The 22184-nt window shown below is 41.3% G+C and overlaps 1 protein-coding gene across 2 annotated transcripts in view; it reads left to right on the forward strand.

The window, feature by feature from the left end:
• thada (THADA armadillo repeat containing) overlaps positions 1–22184 on the forward strand; it is a 94437-nt gene that overhangs the window by 29472 nt on the left and 42781 nt on the right. For both annotated transcript variants that reach the window (XM_073482599.1, XM_073482600.1), the window contains exons 27-29: positions 2090–2179; positions 6856–6987; positions 15627–15795. In XM_073482599.1, the coding sequence (XP_073338700.1) occupies positions 2090–2179; positions 6856–6987; positions 15627–15795 (391 nt within the window). The remainder of the gene's footprint in view (positions 1–2089; positions 2180–6855; positions 6988–15626; positions 15796–22184) is intronic.

Consider the following 22184-nt stretch of genomic DNA (forward strand, 5'->3'; position numbering starts at 1 on the left):
CACTTCCCTACCATGACAGTGCCTGCTGTTAACTTGAACCAGGTCCTGTGTGTGTGTGTCTGTGTGTGTGTCTGTGTCTGTGTCTGTGTCTCTGTGTGTTGTGCATTAGTCCAGTGTCCGTTGTGACTAAAGCAGTATGAGATCTCTCCAGTCTTGTGATCATGTGCTTGGCAGAGCAGACCTCTTCCCTTCAGGAGCGACTTGATTTAGACGAGCAGAGTTAAATAAAAACTTTATTGGCTCTGAGGCTGAATGGCGGTCACAGCAGCAAGACCGCCAGTGTTAAATATAAAGTTTGTCATTTTATTGACAGTTGTATATGTGTGCGAGTAAATACATAAGTGCAGCCACACGTGACTGTAGCACATGGCGTAGCATATGTACATACAATTGAATGTATGTGCTTATTTTCAGCTGCAGCAAGGTGAGCCGAACATAAAGACTGGATTTGTTTGGATGAGTAAGAGTATTTGGCACACTTCCATCTCCTAACAGAGCTTCACAATATCTGATTATATACTCTCTGTCCTTTCCCCTCATCTGCTTCTTGTTATTTCTTGTCAGTTTTAATGAGGGAGAGCATTTGGGAACATTGGGATTAAATCACGGCTATCTATCAGGTAATTTAATCAGCGGAAATTCAAGTTGGATCAAACTAGATCCACAAGTATCCCTGATTATTTCTGTTCTCTCTGGTAACATGGGCACATGACGGCAATTGGTGTTTAAACTGCCGCCCATCCTTACCATATTTTAGTTTCTGTGTTTATATCTCTACGGCTTTTTGCCTGAAACGAGTCCCCCTAAGTGGATGGAGTTTGCTCATAGATGCTGTTGAAAGCTCCTCAGTAAGCTAATAAGTGAAGCTTTCAATTAAGATGTTTGTGTGGAAGGCCTGTTTTCAAGGTCAGGGATACATTTTCGTGCCCAGCTTCTCTTTAAGTGTAATGATAGCTATACCACTCTTTCACAATCTGTGGAATATAAAGGGGGAGTTCACATGTTTTTTTTATGTCAAAGTCAGTTTACGAGTCACAGGGAGTACTGCATAGTCAGCGAGAGCAGGTGTACAATGTCTTCTGTGGCTCTTGAGTAGTCTTGGCTTCAACTTTCGGGCTACAAATTTTGTTAATGGATATCGTGTGTTGCAAACGAAGGTGGGAAAGTGAAGTAATAGACTCAGTAAATGGACTTGCATTCATACACACTCACATACACACTCACACACTGATGGAACAGCCATTGGGAGCAATTAGGGGTTCAGAATCTTGGCCAGGAATGGTTGGACATGCAGCTGGACCGGGGATCGATCTACCCTCCAGTCATGGATGACCCATTCTACCTCCTGAGTCAGAATTTGTCAGTTCTTTCTTTGTTCTGTATTTTGCAAATGCCCAATTTGAAATGCAAGGTTTCTACATCAGAATAGCTTTAAGAACAACACCATATTCAGCCACACTAGCAGCGTGGCTCTTGAGAGCAATATCAGTCTGGCAGATGTTCAGTTATTCACTATTGGATGGATTTGTGTCCCAAGAAGATGAATCCAGATGACTTTGGTGATCCTTTGAATTTTTGTGTAGTGCCATCGTGAGGTTGACATTTCCTGCTATTAAGTGAAATATCTTGACTAACCCTAGAATAGATTTTTTTTGGCAATTATGTGCGGACATTCACGTTCCCCTCTGGATGAACTGTAATAACTGTTCTGACTGATCCTCTGTCTTTTCTATGTAGTGCAATCATCAGATCTCATTTTTACTTTCTCCTATTCTTTGGTTTTTGAGAAAATACATTATAAAAAAATGCATTCCCATCAGCCTCAGCTGCCAACAGCATGTCACTGTTAGCATTACGACTTTAGCCTAAGTAAAGCCTCACAAAACTGCTTGCTTGGCTGTAGAGTCTAAATAAAATAATGTCATAAAAGTCCTAAAACTTTGTTTTTTCTCTCGTGCACAAGATTAAATCAACAAATCTAGTGTTTCAGGACTTTGCTTTGTCTTTGGAAACAGCCTGTATGAGAATGCCCTTATTACCCTCATTACTAAAAATTCTGCTGTCTGTCTTTCTCTGTCTCTCCTCTCAGGATGACAGGCCGAGAGTTTTTCACTCGCTTTCCAGCTCTCTATCCGTTCCTCCTGAACCAGCTGGAGGAGGCTGCAGCCACGGTGGAAAGGTGAGTTGGTTCTCCTTAATCCACACACACACACACACATGCACACTCCACGCTCAGCCCTTGCCATGGCTTTTCACACTTCCTAAATGCCATTATAAGTTTAATTTTCCCACATTTAAGCTATGCGGGACAGTTTTTTTGTTTTCTTAAGCTGATCAAGCTGTGGTGCTTAAGTGCTGGGAGGCTTCCTGCTTTAATAAAGAGGACGGGGTGAAGTTTGTGTCACTTTTTTGTTGGTCTCAAAACTAGATTTTCTGAAATGGGAACGTGAACTGTGAACTTCGATATTTTCTCTAATCAAGTAGCATTGCTCCAGATTGAATTCTCATGTGGGCTTTTTTTCACTCACTCAACCGACAGACTATTTACTCAAAGCGTAAGATTTTACGACTGAATAAAGCAGATGCCGTGTTGAGGTTTAAATTCGTTTTTTTGCAGTGGGGAGTTGAGTCTACTGAGGTTCATTGGCCTTATCTTTTTTAGCTCAGCCCAGACTCCCTTTTTAAAAGCATTTGAGTCATCCAACAGCTCCCCGGGCAGCCTTATCTTAATATGGATCCAATTAATTGACTGCTTTTTCAGACCGGCTCTTTCACAATTCCCCTCACTCCCTTCGACCCTTGTTAAAACATTTGCAAATTTCCCACGGAACCAGATCTGGGCTGTCTGACTTCCCACATCATCTGTGTGTATCGTGCCACCCAAACAGACCAACCACACCACACTGTAGCAATACACAGCAGAACGGGGTAAAAGAGTCACTGTTGGTGGTTTTAGTTTAGAGTCCTGTTGAGGTTACAGTACAAGTACATCCCCACAATAGGTCACAATATACAAAAGAACATAGAATGAGATTTTGAACTATATGGTTGTCATTTGAGATGTTTGTATTTACATTATGTACTCTGTAATCCATCCGCTCTCCACAAATGCTCTCCCCAAACATGCACTGTAAAGAGGAATTGTGAATGGAAAACAATCCTGTGTCCAGAGATAATTAAGTGGTAGAAAACTGACATACAGTAAAGACAGTTGGAAAGAGTGTTTGAACTGCACAAATCCACAAAAGTGCACACAGAACAAAAGACAAACAGAAGGTGGCTGTGATATAAATGAAGAGAGGCAACATGTTTTTTTTGGCTTTTGCTTGGGCAGCATTCTTCAAGATTGCTCATCTGCACCTCATGTTACAGCCTGGATAGACTTTGGACTTGTGATTTTACAGGCCCACGATGAAGTATTCAGGGGAATTTGAGGGCAAAAATGCTATGTAATATTTATAATTGTGTTTTCATTCACGTATAATCACCTAAAACCAAGAGTCGTTGCTTAAGAATGAGTCGTTTATCACGTTTTTAGCGGCCACTGTAAGGGAGGGGGAGACGAGGGGTGTTCAGTTGGTTGCATTCTGCAACTTCAAGGCTAGATGCCACTATTTCCCACACACTCGACTGGACCGAAGTCTGGATGCAGTCCTGAAATATTAATGATCAGTTTCTTTAATAGCGCACCATTATACAACCTGTCTTTTGGTGCCAGTTTACAGTATTAGTCTACACAAAAAACATATACATATACATGCTATACCTACCGTCAACCGTTAATATGAGATAGAGAGAGATAAAAACACATCATACTGTATGATATGTTCATGAATATACACTGACATGTAGCTGTTCATATCTATAGAAATGCACAAGCCATGTAATATGACACAACACATACATACGCGTACTCATATAGTAACAACAGATTGCTTTAACAGAATTTAAAGCATCTGCGCTTGGCCAAGAATATCCTGGATCAGTGTCTGTTATTTAACCACACCTTGCATCAGTTCTTCAACATATCAGATTGTCTGTTGCTCGACATGAGAAATAAATGGTGTTCATGTGTGGATGGATTATTATGCTCACACATCTTCTTGAACTAAAACCAGACTAAAATATTTATGTAAAGTAAACATTTATTAATAAATGACCAGAATCAGTTACATTACCATTACAAATATCCCCTCCTCATCCATGCAGTGAAAACATTCATCTTTGTGTTTGTTTGAGTGAAGAAAAACTCTCTTTTTCTATATTTTCTTTGAGTTCTGTTTCTTCCTCCTGCATTAGTGGCTATTACTGTGGACACAAGCAGACCCCATCTTGTCTTTGTTTTAGATTTCACCTCCGGGATTTATTTTTGGTGTCCTCTCCTTTACCTCTCTCAACTCAGAACTCAAGTTCTGTGGTCGGACAGACCGGCCTCCGGTTGCACTGTGTATATGCACACATGCACACTGTATTTGGCTGCTTTTTAGGTCCACCAAATTTCATCTTACCATGAAGATGCTGTAGCCGTTATCACACAGCTAAAGAGATCGACTTCTTAGTCAGAAAATGATGTTTTTGCTTTCATGGCCTGTAGATTTATAATTTCAAATTCCTAATCTTGTTATCTCAGTGTAGCGAACTTAACCATGTTTATCTCTGAAACTATTTCAGGTCAGTCCCTCACATTTTAAACTGCTGTGCAGTGATTTGTTGCCGTACATACTGTCTTATCTACACTGCCTTCACTTCCAAAGAAAACAGTTTTCATATCATATTCCAAGTGCTTTTCTCTAATTCTAAACAAACATTAAACAAACCTGATGATTTATTTGCCTGAGCACGAACTAAATGCTAAGCTAAAGCTTCAGTTTACTTAAGAGCTTCTTGTGTGTCTCTGCTACTGTGTCCCTTTCTCTACTTTCTAAAAAGTAGAGGAATATAAATACTTAAGGTCAGAGTCCTGTTTCCACTCTCTTCAAAAAAATGTTCAACAAAAATAACCCTTTCATCAAACCACTGTGTGCTGGAGATGATTAAGGAGTTTCAGGACAGAGGGCAGACATTCATGGAAGACCTCAATGTGGAATCTGAGAGTGCCATTAAATGCCACAGCGTCTCTTGTTCATCCTGTCAAGTGTTTCTGCCTCCAGCTGTATCCCAACAAGGCCTAATATGTTTGCAATTGCCCTCTATCTGCCCTCCTGCTGTCTCTCTGACATCACATCCTGTCCCGCTGCGCTCGACTAAACTGTGACACTAAACACATTGGACCAGTAACTAATTGGGCTGCTATTGCATTTCCCATCTTGCAGATCCGTGGCGGTCCCAGTGGATGAGAGTTTGTGTGTGTGTGTGTGTGTGTGTGTGTGTGTGTGTGTGTGTGGTTTGTTGAATGAAGTAATGAAAAGCACAAGTTGTTTTCGCAGGGGGTCTGTTTTTCTGTCTGTGTGCTCTGAGATCCTCATGACACACACTTAAACACAGAACTTACACAGTCACAGACCTACACAAGGCTCAACTGCAGGCACTCCCTCCATTGTAAACACTGTTTTCTGATATTATCACCAAACACACTGCTAAAGTAATGCTAATAAAGTTTGATTGGTTTTATTAACCAAGATAAAGTAAAAATCCTCCTCCAGCAGATATAAAACTCACTAAAGGTTTCGTGGAGTTGATTTCTGCTCCATTTATCCCTCAAAGAGCTGGACTTTCACAGCAGGACAGGAAAGAATGAAGCTGATCTGGAGGCAAAGTGCGGTCCTTCTCCAAAATAAATACCTGGTCCTCAAACATTTTGGTCATTTTCCTGACTTTGTCGCTTGAGTTCTTGTCTGTTTCTCCATTTTCCTCCCTCCTGCCTTCACTGTGAGTGTGTCAGAGTGAAACTGTGAAACCGCTGGCAGAGACGGTCGGTTTCCATTCTGACTCAGTTGGCAGTGATGAGATTTGGACGGAGGAAAAGAGGGAGGTGAAAAGCTCAGCTCAAGGACGGATGAGGAGATGACTGTGTTGGAGTGTGGGTGGTTTTAGAAAGCCAGTGTGTATTAAAGAGCGACGGAGGAATTAAGGGTTATTTTGGTTTGGAATTTTGATTATTATGTGGTTTTCATCTGTCAGCCATATTTAATCCGGATTCAAAAAATGGAGAATGGACAACACACTAGAACTGCAGCTATTCATTTCTCTTACACCACTATAGCTACAGTATTTTAATTAAAATAACTAAATCTAGGACTTTAAGGGAATGTCTTGACACTGTGGGAAATAAACCCACTTTCTTGCTGGGAGTATGACAAGCAGCTCAAATACCATTCTCGTGTGTGCGTACTACGTATGCAACTAGAGCTAGCAGGCTATTACCTTAGCTTAACTTAGCATTGCATAAAGACTGGAAATGAGAAAAGTACAGCACATGATTCCAAGTAAAACCTGGTGTTTTGTTTAAAAGAAACAAGATAAAAAATGTCAAGTTGACATCAATGAATTTTAGAGATGAGCTGTAGAGGTACAGGGAGGTGGACTGTACTTTAATATTTGACATAAATGTTCCTCCTGCTAACAGTCTTCATGCTAAACTAAACTACTTACCTGCTGACTCTATCTGTATATTTAGCATATAGACATGAGAGTCATGTTGATCCTCCCCAAAAACCTTGTTAGGATTCTAGGGTTAAATGCAAAGAGGTCCCAGAGTCCAGTATTAATGCAATTGCAATGCACACCACTCCCTACATTTACAACACAGTTGTCATTGATCTAAAGGCTGCTCTGTTCATTCTGCATTACTGTCACCAGAACATTTCAAGTGTTGCATTATTGTTAAAGTCTGACGTCTGTGCTGTTTGTGTTCAGTGACAGTGGACAGGTGAAGCTACACCCCAGTCTGTTCCTGCTGCTGCTGGTGCTCAGTCGACTCTACCCTTCTCCCATGGATGGATCTTCTTCACCTCTGGGACTGGCTCCCTTCATGCCTTTCATCATTAGGTGGGTGTCAGTGCCACATCGTAGACAGTCTTCATACACTGGGCACGTTCTGTTTTTTGTTTTTTGTTTTTTCCTAGGTTTAAAAGCCATTCAATCAAATAATTTTCCCTTTCATGTGGAAATGTTTGCCCTATTGTCATGTAATTGCATGCTCACGTTTCAATTTTTGAGAAATCGGAGGTCTAGCTTAACAGCTGAGAAAAGTTTCTTTCTTGAATATCAACATTGAAGATTGTGTGATACAATACAACAGTCAGAATGAGCGCCCTATTTAAATTTTGATATCTATTGTTTACAGCATATGTTATATATATTTATTGGCCAAATTGTTGAAAGTAACCATTTTACCGATAGCTGATGCTGAAATGTTTGGTTGTTATGCCATTGCCACACAGTATCTCAGGAATAATTGGCCCAAATTGCCACTTGGACTCAAGGATGAACTAATTATAATTTGACGGCCAAAGGTCACTGTGAACTCACAACTCACAAAACACATCTTTGGCTATTTCTCAACAAGTCATATGATAAATATGTCAACATTATATGCAAATATGTCTAGATGGATAAAAAAGGTCAAAGGTCAACTTCACTGTGAGTCTATTCTGATTCTATCTTACTTTGTTTTTGTGCTTATTTATTCCCACTTTCCTGGGAACCAAATAAATCTTTTATTATAAAAAATACCTAAACTGTTCATTACTGCCCTTCATTACACTATCTTTAAAAGAGCACAAATTTAATCATACAAATTTATGAAACAACCTTTAATTTAACCTTCATTCATATGAAAAAGAATGAATAAATAACTGCTTCTAAAGCCTTTTCAGCCTGCAATACAACTACCTGCTCAAAGATAATTATTTTCTTTTAATACTCACATACCCTTACAAACTGATGGCAGTGATGTTACGCGCCATAGCGCATCAGTGTACCAGCACAAATTGATGCGACACAACAGATAAACATCGGCCACTGATATCTGTGAATGTTATCTTACTTGCTGAAAGGCCGGACGCTGTCAGCAAGGCAAATATCAGCAATATATCTGTGCAACCCTCGATGGTAGAAAGACACATACAAATAAACTGCCCACTCAAGCTTGTCAAAATATATCCAGACATATTATCTCGCTTAAAAACACAAACAAGATCTCTTTTTTTCTGCCTGTCTTTTAAAGTTCACTCCTTCTATCATAAATGAGTTGAAGTAACCCTGAACAAGAATTTTAACTCCTAGCTAGCTGCTCTAAGAGTCCCAGCAGTACAACACGCAGGCTGTGAATGGGAGTAACGTTCTCAGCAGCTCCTCCCTTGTGTCATCACTATCAATGAGAGTGTGTTTCCAGTCACCTCAAATGCTTTTACAGAGGTTATAAAGAAACATTAGCAAAGGGAATGTTCTATCAAATGTAAGAGGGTCACACACCTGCTTTCTCAGCCACGATAAACCTCTGAAGCAACGTTTCTCTGAACCTGAACTCATTCTAAGTATAGAACAATCAGCAAGACAAAACACCTGCAGTCTAAACAGGACTGTGTGCGTATGTGTGTGTGTGTGTGTGTGTGTGTATGTGTTCTTGTTTTGTTTGCACAGGTGCTTCTGCATCTTTTATATGAACTCCTCTCTCACATCGTTTCTTTGCATCGCACTTCCCAAAGTCAAGCTGATGTATCACCATCCATGATGAAGGCTAAAAATAAGAAACTTCTAGTCCGTGTGTTGCTTTTTGTCTGATTCTGCGTTTCAGCGCGCCGAGACAAAACACGTGTCTAGTTGGTGTCTCCAGCGGGTTTTTCTGTGTTGTTGCTTGTGCCGTCTTGTGTCGCAGCGGTTGATTAGATTGCGACCGGTTTTATCTGAACCACATTGACGGTTTACTGGGGAGTAAACCTTGCAGGCGAATGGGAAACTGCGGTTACAGCCTTCATTTTTTACATTCCTGAGATGGAGAAAGCTAAAAATATTATTGGTACACGTTCATCCACTCCTGCACCTGCAAACAGATCTGAAGCTTACTAACACACGCACCCTTGTGTTACTGTTGTTGTGAGGACCATCATTGACATAACACATTCACAATCCACAAAGTTGTACCTTTAACATCACAACGACATACCTTATCTAAACATTTTACTTTTAATCTTAACCCTATATGTATAAAATCCAACAACTGCAGTCTGGGTGGTAGGGCAGTAAAACATGTACCCCCTACTAAAGAGATTGATGCTCAGTTTTTTGAGGTGTAGCTTCTAACATGACCTGACATGCCAGCAAACACAGCTGGTGATGTTTTGTGGATGGAAAGCTGGCAGAGGGGGAGATAACGTGATCTTCCTCACATGTTCGGTTCTCCTGGCGCAACTCGCGCTCTTAGGCGAACAGAACCAAGCGCTGAATCGGTTTGTATGAGGGAAGACACACTCTACACCATCCCCCAAAATCTAAAACGTACTTTTACATGGTAAAACCTAAAAAAGGCTTCCATTAGTATGACTACTAAAGTTCCTCTGCAGTAAAGACAGTCTGTTCAGCTATATGCAGTATATTTTACAGCTGGAGAGGAAAGAATTTTGTGCTGTAGGATTAAGTTGTGTGTTTTGTTGTGTCTGAGTTTGTTTGTGTGTGAGTATTTGGGAGGAGATGTGAGGGTGGGGGTGGGTGGAGGGCAGCTGGCAAGGACTTTGAGGTTGGAATGCTCTACAGACGGTTTAGATAACAGAACTTGAGTGTGGGTATCTTTTCATCCATGTGTCTATTATTACTGTATGTGTGTTGGGAGTTTGCTAGATGTTGGAAGCCTACACGGGTGATATATTAAAATAGTATTGCATGTGCTTTGTGAGTAAAGTTTCTGGCCATTTGGTTGTTGTTAGGATGATATAACTGATATGTTTGTCTAATGCTCTGTTACAGCTGACTGAACTTATTAGATTGAGTAGCTCCTTAACTTAATATTCATATTATGATTGTTTCTCAAGATGTTTAAAGCCACTCTAGCGGCCCAAGAAAAGACAGTCAGTCAGTTGCTCAGTCAACTATTTGGTCCGACTTGGAATATCTCACTTGAAAGCTGAAATTGAATTATTCACAGATATTCATGGTCTCCAGAGGATCGGTCTTAATATCTCTGATGTTTCTCTGACTTCTCCTCTTGCTCCACCATGAAGTTGACATTTGTGGTCTTGAGTAAAATGTCTCAATAACTATCAGATGGTTCGCCATGAAATTTTGCTGACACACTCATGTCACCCATGATGAAGCGTAATCCCTTTAGCAACCCTGTAATTTTAAGGATAGCTTCACATTTTTTAAATTTGAAACAACTGTCGGGTGCCGATGTGAACATTGAAAATGGCTTCGTGTGCTCTAATTTCTATCCTTCAGCTCTTACTGGTCATTTAAAGATCATTACACAATTGTATTAAGACAGGCTGGAACCTTTCCTTCAACATCAACATGAGGTCAATATTTTTATTTATCCAGGATTGTTTGATGGCCAAATACCTGAAGATCTAATGACCTCACTCTCAGCCTTAGATCAAATTAGCAAATGATAGCTAACACACCAAAATAATTTGGTGAGCATGATGTAGATATTATACCTGGTTAGATCAGCATGTTAGCATTGTTAGCAGTTAGGGGCGGAGTGGCCGAGACAGAGACACCATTCACCCTATTACAAGACACTGAACCATCAGCATGATTTTGAAGCTGTTATTTTAAGGTGAAAAAGTTACATAATGTTGCTTTAAGAGACACTATCTATGTGAACAGTCGGGTGACATCATCATACGAGTGTTTTGGAAAGCTTCCTAGTAGAACCATGTTCTGATATTTCCACATATAACATTTTATGAAGCTGTGACTGGCAACTGGGGAAGTTCTCGCTCGGTGAGACACCAAACGTTCATCCTCGTTTGGCTGAACGACCTTCTGGTCAGAAGGTGACAAATGGAAAAGTGAAGTGGGATCACAGAGTAGTTGGGCTGTAAACATGAATAGCTCCATTTGAAGCTGCAAATGTGCAACAGTTGACTTTTTGCAACCTAAGAAAAGCCTTAATTCTTCCAAACCATTTATTAATGAACTTACCATACTTTTTATTACTATTCAGTAATAATTTAGATAATTCCTCCAACAACTCCTCTCTTGTGGATGTAGTTATCAGGTCAATAACTCGAGGACTGACTCTCTGGCTGACTCTGACTGTTAGTGAAGGTATGCCGCACACACATCCACCCAAATGAAGCCCACATGTTGGAAATGTTAAATATAGCCCAGCTCTAATTTCTTTGGCTCCAGCCGTGTTTCTCTTCACCAAGCTCCCATCCCCCGACTCATCTTGCCCAGGCGTGTGCGGACGTGTCTGATGAGGTCGATGACTGTCATCCCCCCCCCCAACCCCCCCCACCCCACCCTCCTTACCCTCGTCTTTCCTCTCTCCATACGATCTGACCCGCCACCTCCAAAGATTAAATGTAGCTTAGCTCCTCTTCTGTTGACAGGACGGAGCACCGTGCCTAATAATTTATCCACTTTATCCCTCCATCACAGCACACTGCATTTTATCTTCATACACTCCCACCACTGAGATGTTTTCACATTCCTTCGCTGCCTGGCCTCGACATGCGTCACACCTGCCTGGATAATGATGAACAGAATGACGGCGATGACGACAAAGAGTGGGAGGATGTTACGTTCATACTAATAATTAATGGCAGCTTCATTCCAACGTCTTAATATCTGTCGAACAGTTTGTCTTATCAAACGTCTCTCTTTTCAGCTTCTCCCTTTTTTCCTCTCCCTCCTTCTCCCTCTGCCTTCGTGATTGTGATTTATGTCCTGCGATATCCAGTCCAGGCATCTCTCCTCGCCCTCCCTGCCTCACTCCCTTCCTTTCTTTCCTTACTCGTCTTCACTGCCTCATATCTCATTTCTTTTGAAAGGGCACGTTAAACTTAAGTGAGGCTTTGAAAAGGACCACTGTCATTTCCTTTCCAGCAGCAGCCTGCTAGTGTTTTTGATTTTTAACCGTCTTGTTTGTGACTACTACGTATACTTTCTTGTGATTACAGCAGCTATTAGCAGGCAAGGTAACTAAGTACATGTACTGTACTTAAATGTACCACAAGGAACTTTCAACCAGTTATGAAACAGTCTTAGTTTAATACTGATACCTCTGTATGACCTACATAGGCAAACAAAACCTTCAGTGAGAAAATTAGGGGGCTGCCACAATCAACACAATATGAAAATTCCTTGTAGCAACTTTAAGTACAATTTTAAGGTATTTTACTTGACAACTTCCATTTTATGCTACTTATACTTATTACAAACTACTTCCCTTCCATTTCCTTTGAAGATGATTATCCTATAAAACTTGATTCACTGTTACAGATTTAACTATTAATCATTTTGCTAGATTTGTTGCTGAAGTCATTTTACTAACAAAACAATTTACCGACAATCCCCATTTCAACCTTCTCCTGTGTGAATGTTTACTTTGTTTTATATCATTTTCTAACCTGAATGTATTTGGGTTTTGGAAGACCTCGCTCTCAGTATGCCATTTTGTCTGCCACCAGACACGAAATCTCCCAGGAGAATGAAGAGTGACTGGTAATCCAGTCAGGGGGGCAGCCTGGCACCTTTTCTATGTGCTTTCATGTCTCCATTGTTGTCTGTAGCTGCGACTCAGATTGGAAAAGCGAGGGTGGAGAAGTTGTCTGCTTCTAATTTAAATAAAACAACAGATAGATGACTTAATAATGAACATAATCAATTGTCTTCACCTCAAGGCCCTGATATGCTCTAAACTGACAGGGACATACTCCGGGCAGCTGTGGTTATGTTCATGTTACTGTTCAGCACTTGTCTATATAGGCATGTTCAGACGTGAGGAGCCTGTGTTCATACATTTTTATGGATTTGGACAGATGAAGAAATGTATGCCATGCAAATTTAGGTCCAACTGCCAAGTGTCTTCTTCATACTACCTTGAAGGGGTCGCCAAAGTCAGAAATTATCCAATTCTACACAGACTTTTCACTGTAAACTAAACAATGAAGTGTCAGACAAAAAGAGTTTGGGGTGTAAAGTAAAAGAATGATTGTGTGTGACTGTGTCACTTCTTTATGTCATTGCTCAGTGACAGACTGTGTTACTTGTTTACCCAACATGCTATAGTCTCTGTGGAGGAAACTATTCTCCCAGTTCTCCAAAATGAGGCCCAGATGAGTCTTGTCCATGCCAGTCAACAGTCTGCTATGACCCCACAGGGGACGGCCCTGTTTCTAAAATTACACCCTTCCAAACTGTCATTTCCTTTTACAAAAGTGTTTCAATGGGACAAATTAGCACAGATAGTTAACATATGGGCCCCAAACGGAGACAGGGAGGGCGGGAAAGTGAGGGATGGACATGGGTTTTGGTCATTAGGTGTGAGTGTGTGTGTGTGTGTGTCTCTGAGTGAGTGAGTGTGAGAGACGCTTGTGCACATAAATTCACGTGTACAGCCGCGTAGAGCTCAGGAATGCAAACTGTTGTCTGTGTTTGATGGAGGCTCGGTCTGGCCATAGGTGTGTGTGTGTGTGTGAGGGAGGGAGAGAGGCATGCTCACAGCAGGTGGAAAAGCATTTGTTGACAGTTGACTTGTTGCACAGCCCTCTCTTTGTTTAAATCCACATTGATTCAAGCCATCTTTTATTTCCCCTGTCTTGGAGCAGGCAGACTAGTGGGGGATGTTTTTGACAGATTAGCAGTATTATCAGTGCTTCTCCTCACACAGTCTATTATTTCTCAACATGGATAGCACAAAGCTGTATTTTTGAGGTTACACACAAATCTCACCCTCACTCATACCAAAGCCGAAAAAAGCAAGGATCCTTTTCATCTCTGCATACCGTTGTCGTGATGGATCGGTGTTTCTTGTTTCTCCAGAAGCATCCACTGAATTTTCCACAGTCGGGCTGAGCTGCTTGCTCGGCCTCCACTGCCAGCTTCAATGCCATCACAGACCCTATAAACAGCCTGCAACATGCTGTACACGCACCTTTTATCCTCCTTTGACTCCTGTCCTGTATGCTGTATTCAGTATATGCTCTCTATACATGTGTTGCCCTGTGACTTTCAGGCAGTCTGTGTCCTTTGGCTGTAGCAAAGTTGCCCCAAAACCAACTAGAATAGTATTTGCTGGTTCACAGGCCTGCTGAGTAAACTTTCCCATAATGTGAGGAACTCCATGTTGCTGTCTACTGAGAACTTAAACGATAAAAGTACTGTCATGTAGTTATATGTGCTAATTTCAGGTATGACATTCGTGCACCTGACCACCTGACAGCCAGACGTTTACTACGGGTTATAGCTAGCAGCATGGCGGATGAGGAGCTTGTGCCATCTTTATTGCAATATTGTGTGTTAATGGTGCAAATAGCGATTCACATGTGTTTTTAAGTCTGGCTGTAGTCTAAAGGGCATTTCAACATTGAGAAACAGATCATAATTTAGTTTTTCATCGTGGTTGCGGTCACCAAATTCTGATATTATTTCCACGTCAGATTGTCCATCCCTGCTGTGGATTGGCACTAAATTTTATTCACACATTTATAGTGCCAAGACAATGAATACTACTGACTTTGAGGATTTGGCAGCAGCTGATTAGCGGTCTTTGTACTAAGCTAACCAGCTGCTGGCTGTGGCCTTGTGTTTAACAGACATACATGAAAGTGGTATCAATCTTAAAATATGATGTCGATCAATCTTAAACTACAGGGAACTGTTTTGTTGTTTGTTTGTTTGTTGTATTTTTTTTGCAAATATAGATAAACATGTGCTTAAGATTTTCCCACTTCCTTCAGTAGCAGTAGCTCTTCCTCAGCCCCTTTCGATCCGTCTCACCCCTCCTCCTCTCTCCTCATTCAGCTCTTGGTCACGTCCTTCCCTCATGTCAGCTATGGCACTGTTATGACACTGGAGAAGGAAAGACTATCAGCTTGTAAACAAGGTTAATTTTAGTCTGCACTCAGGGTGACTGGCCACATTCTCCATCACCAGCAGATACTGTAAAGGGATTACTGTGTGTGAGAAAAAACAAAGAGGGAGACAGATCTGTGTGGTTGGAAGAAAAGGGGATAGATTGTTTCCTTGATAGTTCAGTAATGATTTGAAAATATTTAAGTTTGATTTTATCAGTCATCTGCTGGCCTGGGAGTTGTTTAAGTTGTGATCCTTTGCCTTTGCAGTAGGGTAGAAAGACAAAGATGGAGACGTTGCATAACATATACGTATATAGCAACTGTCCAAAAGAAATAGTCGGCCGTCATTCCTAACATGACATAATGTGGCTGGAGTTCAAAATAATAATGATAATTAATAATAATACACACGTAATTACATAATTTTTCATAACAGAGTTACAGCTATAAAATAAATTGAACTCTACAGTTACAATAACAACCCATGAGCTGTGATAATGGGAAACCTCATTACTTCCTCCGTTAAGTCAAACATGTGACCTAATGCAAGACTCAAAGTTTAAAATAACAACGCAGCTGTCCATGTTCCATGATTTTATTAACTTTCCATGACACTAATGTTGCAGCCGTGTGTGTGTGTGTATGTGTGTGTGTGTTCTTCAGATGCGGTTGCTCAGCAGTGTATCGGACCAGAGAGATGGCGGCTCGGGCCCTCGTCCCCTTTGTGCTCGTCACCCAGGTCCCGTCCACCGTCCACGCATTACTGCAGGAGCTTCCTCCAGAGCCCGCACCCAAAATTCAACACAACCACATCCACGGGACTCTGCTGCAGGTCTGCACCCACACACACAGCAACGTAAACCAGTACACTATATACATAACATATGCCATAACATTCTGTAAGCGTTGTAATCACAAGTCCTTGAAATGACCACAAGCTGTTTATTCAGCGATGGGAGTCTCACGTGGAATCAAACTCTGATTGACGGTTCAGGAATTTACAGTATGTTGCACTATAGTATGTTGTTTTTGTTGTTTGTCCCGGTCTTTCATCTGCATCTCATGATCTTCCTCTGCGAATGGACTTTGCTCATTTGTCACGGATCAACAATCAGCTGATAAATTAAGTCGTTGATGGGAACAAATTGAATTGCTAACCTTTTTACTGATTTCAGGGAAAAATGTCAAACATTTGCTGGTTCCAACATCTTAAATGTAAAGGTTTGCTGTTTATCTTTGTCATTTATGACAGTAAATGGAGACACTTGGGCTTTTGGACTGGTGGTTGGACAAAAGAAGAAATTTGAGGACGTCACTTTGGGCTCTGGGAAATTATGTTCCCTTAAAGCATTAGTGCATTTTTATGCCTCTGTGCCGGCGATAGCTCGGGTCGGAGGCTGTCTATACATCCCATTCTTGTGAAGATATCTTAAGAACACTTGGGGGGGGACAAAGTCAAAGTGTCCACTAAGACTTATGGATGAACTGATTAGATTTTGGTGGTCAAGGGTCAAGGGTCAAAAGTCAGGGTCACTGTGACTTCACAAAACAGCACATTTTTGGCTATAACTCAACTTCAGTCATCAACTTATGACAACATTTTACAGAAATGTCTATTTTAATTTAGTTCAACTCTCTGTCAGGTCTTATTTTGTTCAGCAAAATGTATGTCCATGTATTTAGGGTTGACAGCCTTGAGGAAACATTACAGTCACCTACATCCGTTTATTGTCTTTAATGCGAAGAGGTCAAATTAGCATTGACTCCATAGTAGACACAGGCGTTTATTTAACTACAGCACCATTTGGCTGTAATGGAAACATAACACCCGGCGGGACACACTAATTTTCGGCCTATGTCAGGTGCAATGCTTTGACATGCGTTGAAGCTAACGCCGTTAGCTTGTTAATACTTCCATCTGTCTACAATCAAGAATCGCTTGAACATCGTTCAGTTAAAGACATTTAAAAAACTAACCACTGTTACATTATTAGTAAATGTGTCTAATTCAGAATATTAAAAAGCCCACACATACACGATAATAGTGTGAGAGTGGTATTTATGTCACCTTAAAGCTGTTCTAAAACATAAACTGAACTATAAAAAGCAACCTTGTACAGTATTTGTGTATACAGCCTCTCTGAGGATTAACTGTCCTCGGTTCATGGATTCATTCAGGTTCAGACATGAAAGTCTTCACAACTGGACTTGAGGTTTTCATTTGACAAAGACATAATATAAAATGCAATTGCCAAAGCAGTTATCAAAACATGTGTATGTGCACACCCTCACAGAGATTGCAGATATGGTGCATCAAAACTCGGCAAACACACACACACACACACACACACACACACACACACACACACACACACACACACACACACACAGTCAGTCCCACACACCCAGTTTCTACAGAGAGCCTGTCCAGACAAGGCGGTTATCGCAGGGTAAATACCAGTGTTTAGTTCTGTCATCACACTCTGACAAACACAACCAAACAGTCTGCCGGTAATATCAACACACACAGAGGAGCAGGGCAGAGGGAGTTTCCCCAGCCTTTTATTGAACACCACTGATGGGCTCGGTGAGGGAGCTGGGGGGTATGAAGCGGTACAAACCGGGACGAGGGGTCAACACAAAGAATGAAAACTGCACCGCTTCTGCCCTCTTATTGATGACTGCACTTATGGTTTGGTAGCGGTCTGGACTGCAGGGAGGTCCACTGTGGGATGAAGGCAAAGGATGGAGAGGAGGACGAGGAGCAGGAGGAGGGGAGGTGGGCCTCTTAAAGGCTTAGAGGAGATTTCAGAAGAAGAGTGGATTTTAGTTTGCATTCCTGTCATGGCCGCCATGTGTGGCGCTTCTCCAGATGTCTCCTGATCTCTTTCTGCATTTGTTTCTTCAGCTTAGACTCCATCCATTTCCCCTCTGTGTTTCTCTGCTTCCTGTCTCTGCTTTTTTCTTCCTTGGTATCTTTTCTATTGTCTCTTTCTGCTGCTCTTTCTGTCTTTCTGTCCTGCTGCTACTACTTTTCTTCATTCACTCTGTTTCTCTCCCTTTCCCACACAAAAGAGTGATATCATATTGTGTGCTGCTCTGTGTAATTTAGTCTGATGTAATGATGGTGTAACACGAGGTAGCTTCTTTGTCTTGTCATGTGTTCCTTGTGTCTCATTTTTCCATCTTCTTGTGTGTCGTGTGTGTACTGTATCACCAGCTACCTGTTTTCTTGCCACTGTATTATACATCTACTGCACTGAGGATCGAAAACCTGTTTTACATTAATCTGCTGTGCAGCCTAACATAGGGGAGATGTAGACACAGACCTGCAACATGGGACACATGCATGTAAACATTTTTCTAGATACAACTTTCTTACTGTGGTCAACATTTAATGAAAGTATGGTTGTGCTAAATGTATCTGAAGACTGACAAAAGTCTTAAAATATAATAGACCGTGTTTGTTTCCAGTCACAGTACACAGTCACATTTTTATCACCAATTAGTCTGCCGACTAATTTTCCACCTAATTATTTAGTCTATAAATTGTCAAAATATTGGCAGAGCCCAAGGCAACATATTGAAATTGCTAATCTTGTCTGAGTACTCAGTGTACTATCACATAAAACAGAGAAAAGCAGCAAATCCTCACTTTTGAGAAGCAGGAACAAGCCAATGTTTTGCTGTTTTATTTGAAAAAATGGTCAAACAATGAATCAATTCAAAACAAAAATGTCTTATTAATTTTGGGACAACTGATTAATTGAGCCCAAATACAGTATGAACTTAAAAAGCCTTCCTATTCAGTTGTTCGTGATTGGTGAAAAGAAAGGGAGCGGCCAATTTATTTTTACTCACTTTTTTTCAGTTTAGCTTGTGCACATTTCCAGCCGTTTCTATCTCTTCTTTATCAAGTCATTTTTTTCCCTACACATCCAGAAAAGAGACTAAAGTCGAGTCCAGAAGCGTGTATGGGATATAGCCCAGCTGATGCCTGCAGCCCTTCCTTGGCCTTTCAATTTCCTTTTTCCTTCCACCGCAAGCACACAAGCCCGTTTTACCTCACACGCTGTCTGTTTAGCTTCACTGGACCTCCGAATACATCCATTCTGCTGGGCAATGGAAGAAATAACTCATTTTAACGCATAAATACAGGACTCTTATTAATAACTAATAAGTTGTCCACAATTGCCCACCAGCGGTTAATTGTAAATTGTGAAGTATTTAAATATTTATTGCCATATTTTTTTTAATACTTTAAAACCGGAGAGTAAAGAATCATTAACAGAATAAGATGAATGTCCCTCTTTATATGCATGATACTGTGGTATAATGGAAAACCACACACTCATCTCATATTTGAACACCTTTGGACCTTTCATATATCCGTCTTGAGCATGCAGTATCCTCTGTTCAGTGTTAACCATTAATTATAAGGGCAATGCTATGTATACAATTCATGATAGGCTCTGAACATTTCAGTGTAATTGTTTTACTGCCTTCAACTTGAATGAAGAAGAGGATAATTGGAAAATTAAAGACAATTCCAGAAATCACACATTCAGATAGAAAATATGTGAATTGTGCAAATTACAATTGCATACATGGTCAGCATCTGATAGAGTTACTTCTGTTTTGAAGATATTCAACATGACTTTGACAAGAAGCATCTGATTCAAAGGTTTTCTGAGTTCATGACAGCAGTCCTGATAGTGTTGTGTATATCTGTAGGGACCATCTGTAACCAGGCTATAGATAGCAAGTGTGTAGGTAGGTGGGGGCATTATGGGAAAGATGGAGGCAGATAGATGTAAGGAGCTGCAGGTGAAGTGGTCTAAACATAGTAAAAGAGAGATAGAGGTCTGCAGCGTACGTGTGGAGGGGAGCATCACACACACAAACACTGATAGAGGAGATAGTGGCCATGCAGTCTTGTGGAGTGAGTCTAAAATATTCTGCACTCACGTGTAAGCCAGGGAGGGAAGATGTTTAGACTTGAGATAAATTAACGGACGGAGAACGGGAGAGTGTGTGTTCTACTGTGTGTCTGTACATGGACACCACACACTGGCGGTGTGTTTACGCTGAGATGATGAGGACATTGTGTTTAGCCTTGGGAGATGCCTAATGTATGTTAATATGCTTCATTTTGTGTGTGTGTGTGTAACAGGTAGCAGATGTTTCTGCTCGAGGGAGAAATGACTTCCTCTGTTATTGTCAAAGAACAACTGTTAGCGGGCCAAGTGTGGAGCTGGGAACCATCACAGCTATTGAGGCAGGCTGTACCACCCTGCTGACTTTCTCACACACACAGTGAAGAGGTCCGAAAACCGCACACAAGAAAATGTTTCCATTCAACCCCACCTCCAACCCCAGTTCATGCTCCCTAATGCTGCAGTTCTTTGATGTCATTGTGCGGAGGAATTGTAGCTGAATTGAACAGTTTAGTCAGAAACGACTCGATCTCTACAAGAAGTGATTGATAAGTTATGGCAAAAGGTTGAAGGAGATTAGTTACACAGTTCTCCTTCCATGCACGTGCAGTTCAGCTCTTTGAGTGATTATGTAGAAAGTTTGAAGATAATAACTTTTGTGGTATTTCTGTTTCATCGAAAATTGCAAGGCAGCACTGTCTAAAGGAATAACATCTGCCTTTGTGCGGTCTCGAGGGCTTAATCGCCCAAGCAGATCCACAAGGACATGGTGGATAATTGAAACAATGAAAACAGCCAAAGTCTCATCAAAGAGAGCTCCCAAGAAAGCATAATAGGTGAGGTTCGCGGGCAAGGTAATGGCCTCTGTTTTCAGAGTACAAAGGGAGTGCTGCTGGTGGACTACCTGGAAAAGTGTCGCACTATTATAGGGGCCTACTACGCTGATCTCTTGAGACCGCTTTTGGAGTCCACAGTTGTGATGGCTGCTATCCAGGAATGCAGTTATGAACTTGTCCAACACCAATATTCACCTGTTTGGCACCCTCAGACTTCTACCTCTTCCCCAAGATGAAGGATCTTAGTTGTCGCCATTGTGATGTTAACATCTTTATAATATGATATCATAGCTGCTGTGGACCACATTCTGGAGGTCCAAGATGACCAGGCTGTGAGACTCCTCAGTTCATCATCAACATTCAAGTTTTCTAAAATAGATGTAGCACAAAGGACTCCAACATCATTTTGTTATTTGAACCCTTGTGTTTTAAAAAATGACAATATATTGACCATGTAACCATGTATGTATAAATAGCTCCAAAACGAGCTTTCATAATTGCTTGTTAACTCCTCCAAGTGTATTATGGGAATCCAGTCGACATGTGAGCATCAAAGTTTGTTTTCCCCCTTTCTACTAAACTGTGTTAGAGGCTTCAAAGTGTTCACTGAATAGTTTCCCCTGTATTTTTCATTGGTTATGCTGCTTTTGTGAATAATTCACCAGTAGTTATCCCTTGACCCCGATGAAGTTTGGTAAAGAAGTAAATGACTTCTTTGAAATGAAGCTATGAGCTTAGCTCTATGCAGTCCTGTCCTCCGGATGGCCTGAGTACGGCCCTTGTCTTTGATAAAGCATCCTAAAACACACTGGAATCACTTAAATCACTCCAGCATGCCCCAAACCGCTTTGAATACAACCAGAATCAAGCTTAACAAGCCCATCGGATAGACCGGCACTAACCCGACCCGACACCGGACTCCGCTCTCGACACGCGCCAGCAACAGCCCTGGCCCACAACGCCTGGTACAGGCCAGACGTATTAAAGCTGCGGCCTGTGGTGGTTTGAGGACTCGACAGATGTAATCCTTTGTGTATTTCCACAACAGAGGCTAAATGAGACGAAGGAGAAGGAGGCTTGAGAATTAAGAATATCGCAGCCTCCTTCCTTCTGGCAGCAGTAATGTTTGTGTTTTTTCCCAAATGCATTCTTCCCTCCTCTCCTCCAATTCCAATAATTATCTTTTGGTCTGTTGTTACGACGGCTGCCTTTGGCCAGTGGTCTGCCTGGGCTTTCTGAGAAAACCCTCAGGGTTGAACCAGTGAAAAATGTGTGGGCCTGGAAATCCAGCCAGCCTGATTTTAATATGACATGGGATGTATCTAATCCAAAGGGATCCCAGGTGTTTGATACTCAGGTCAGACATTAGCCATGAAGTGGTACAATGTAAGCTAGCAGGGCCACAAAGGAGTCTGCGATGCACTTTGGTTACAGATATAGATCAAGAG

Source organism: Pagrus major, chromosome 15 (assembly GCF_040436345.1).
Source record: "Pagrus major chromosome 15, Pma_NU_1.0".
Classification (NCBI taxonomy): domain Eukaryota; kingdom Metazoa; phylum Chordata; class Actinopteri; order Spariformes; family Sparidae; genus Pagrus; species Pagrus major.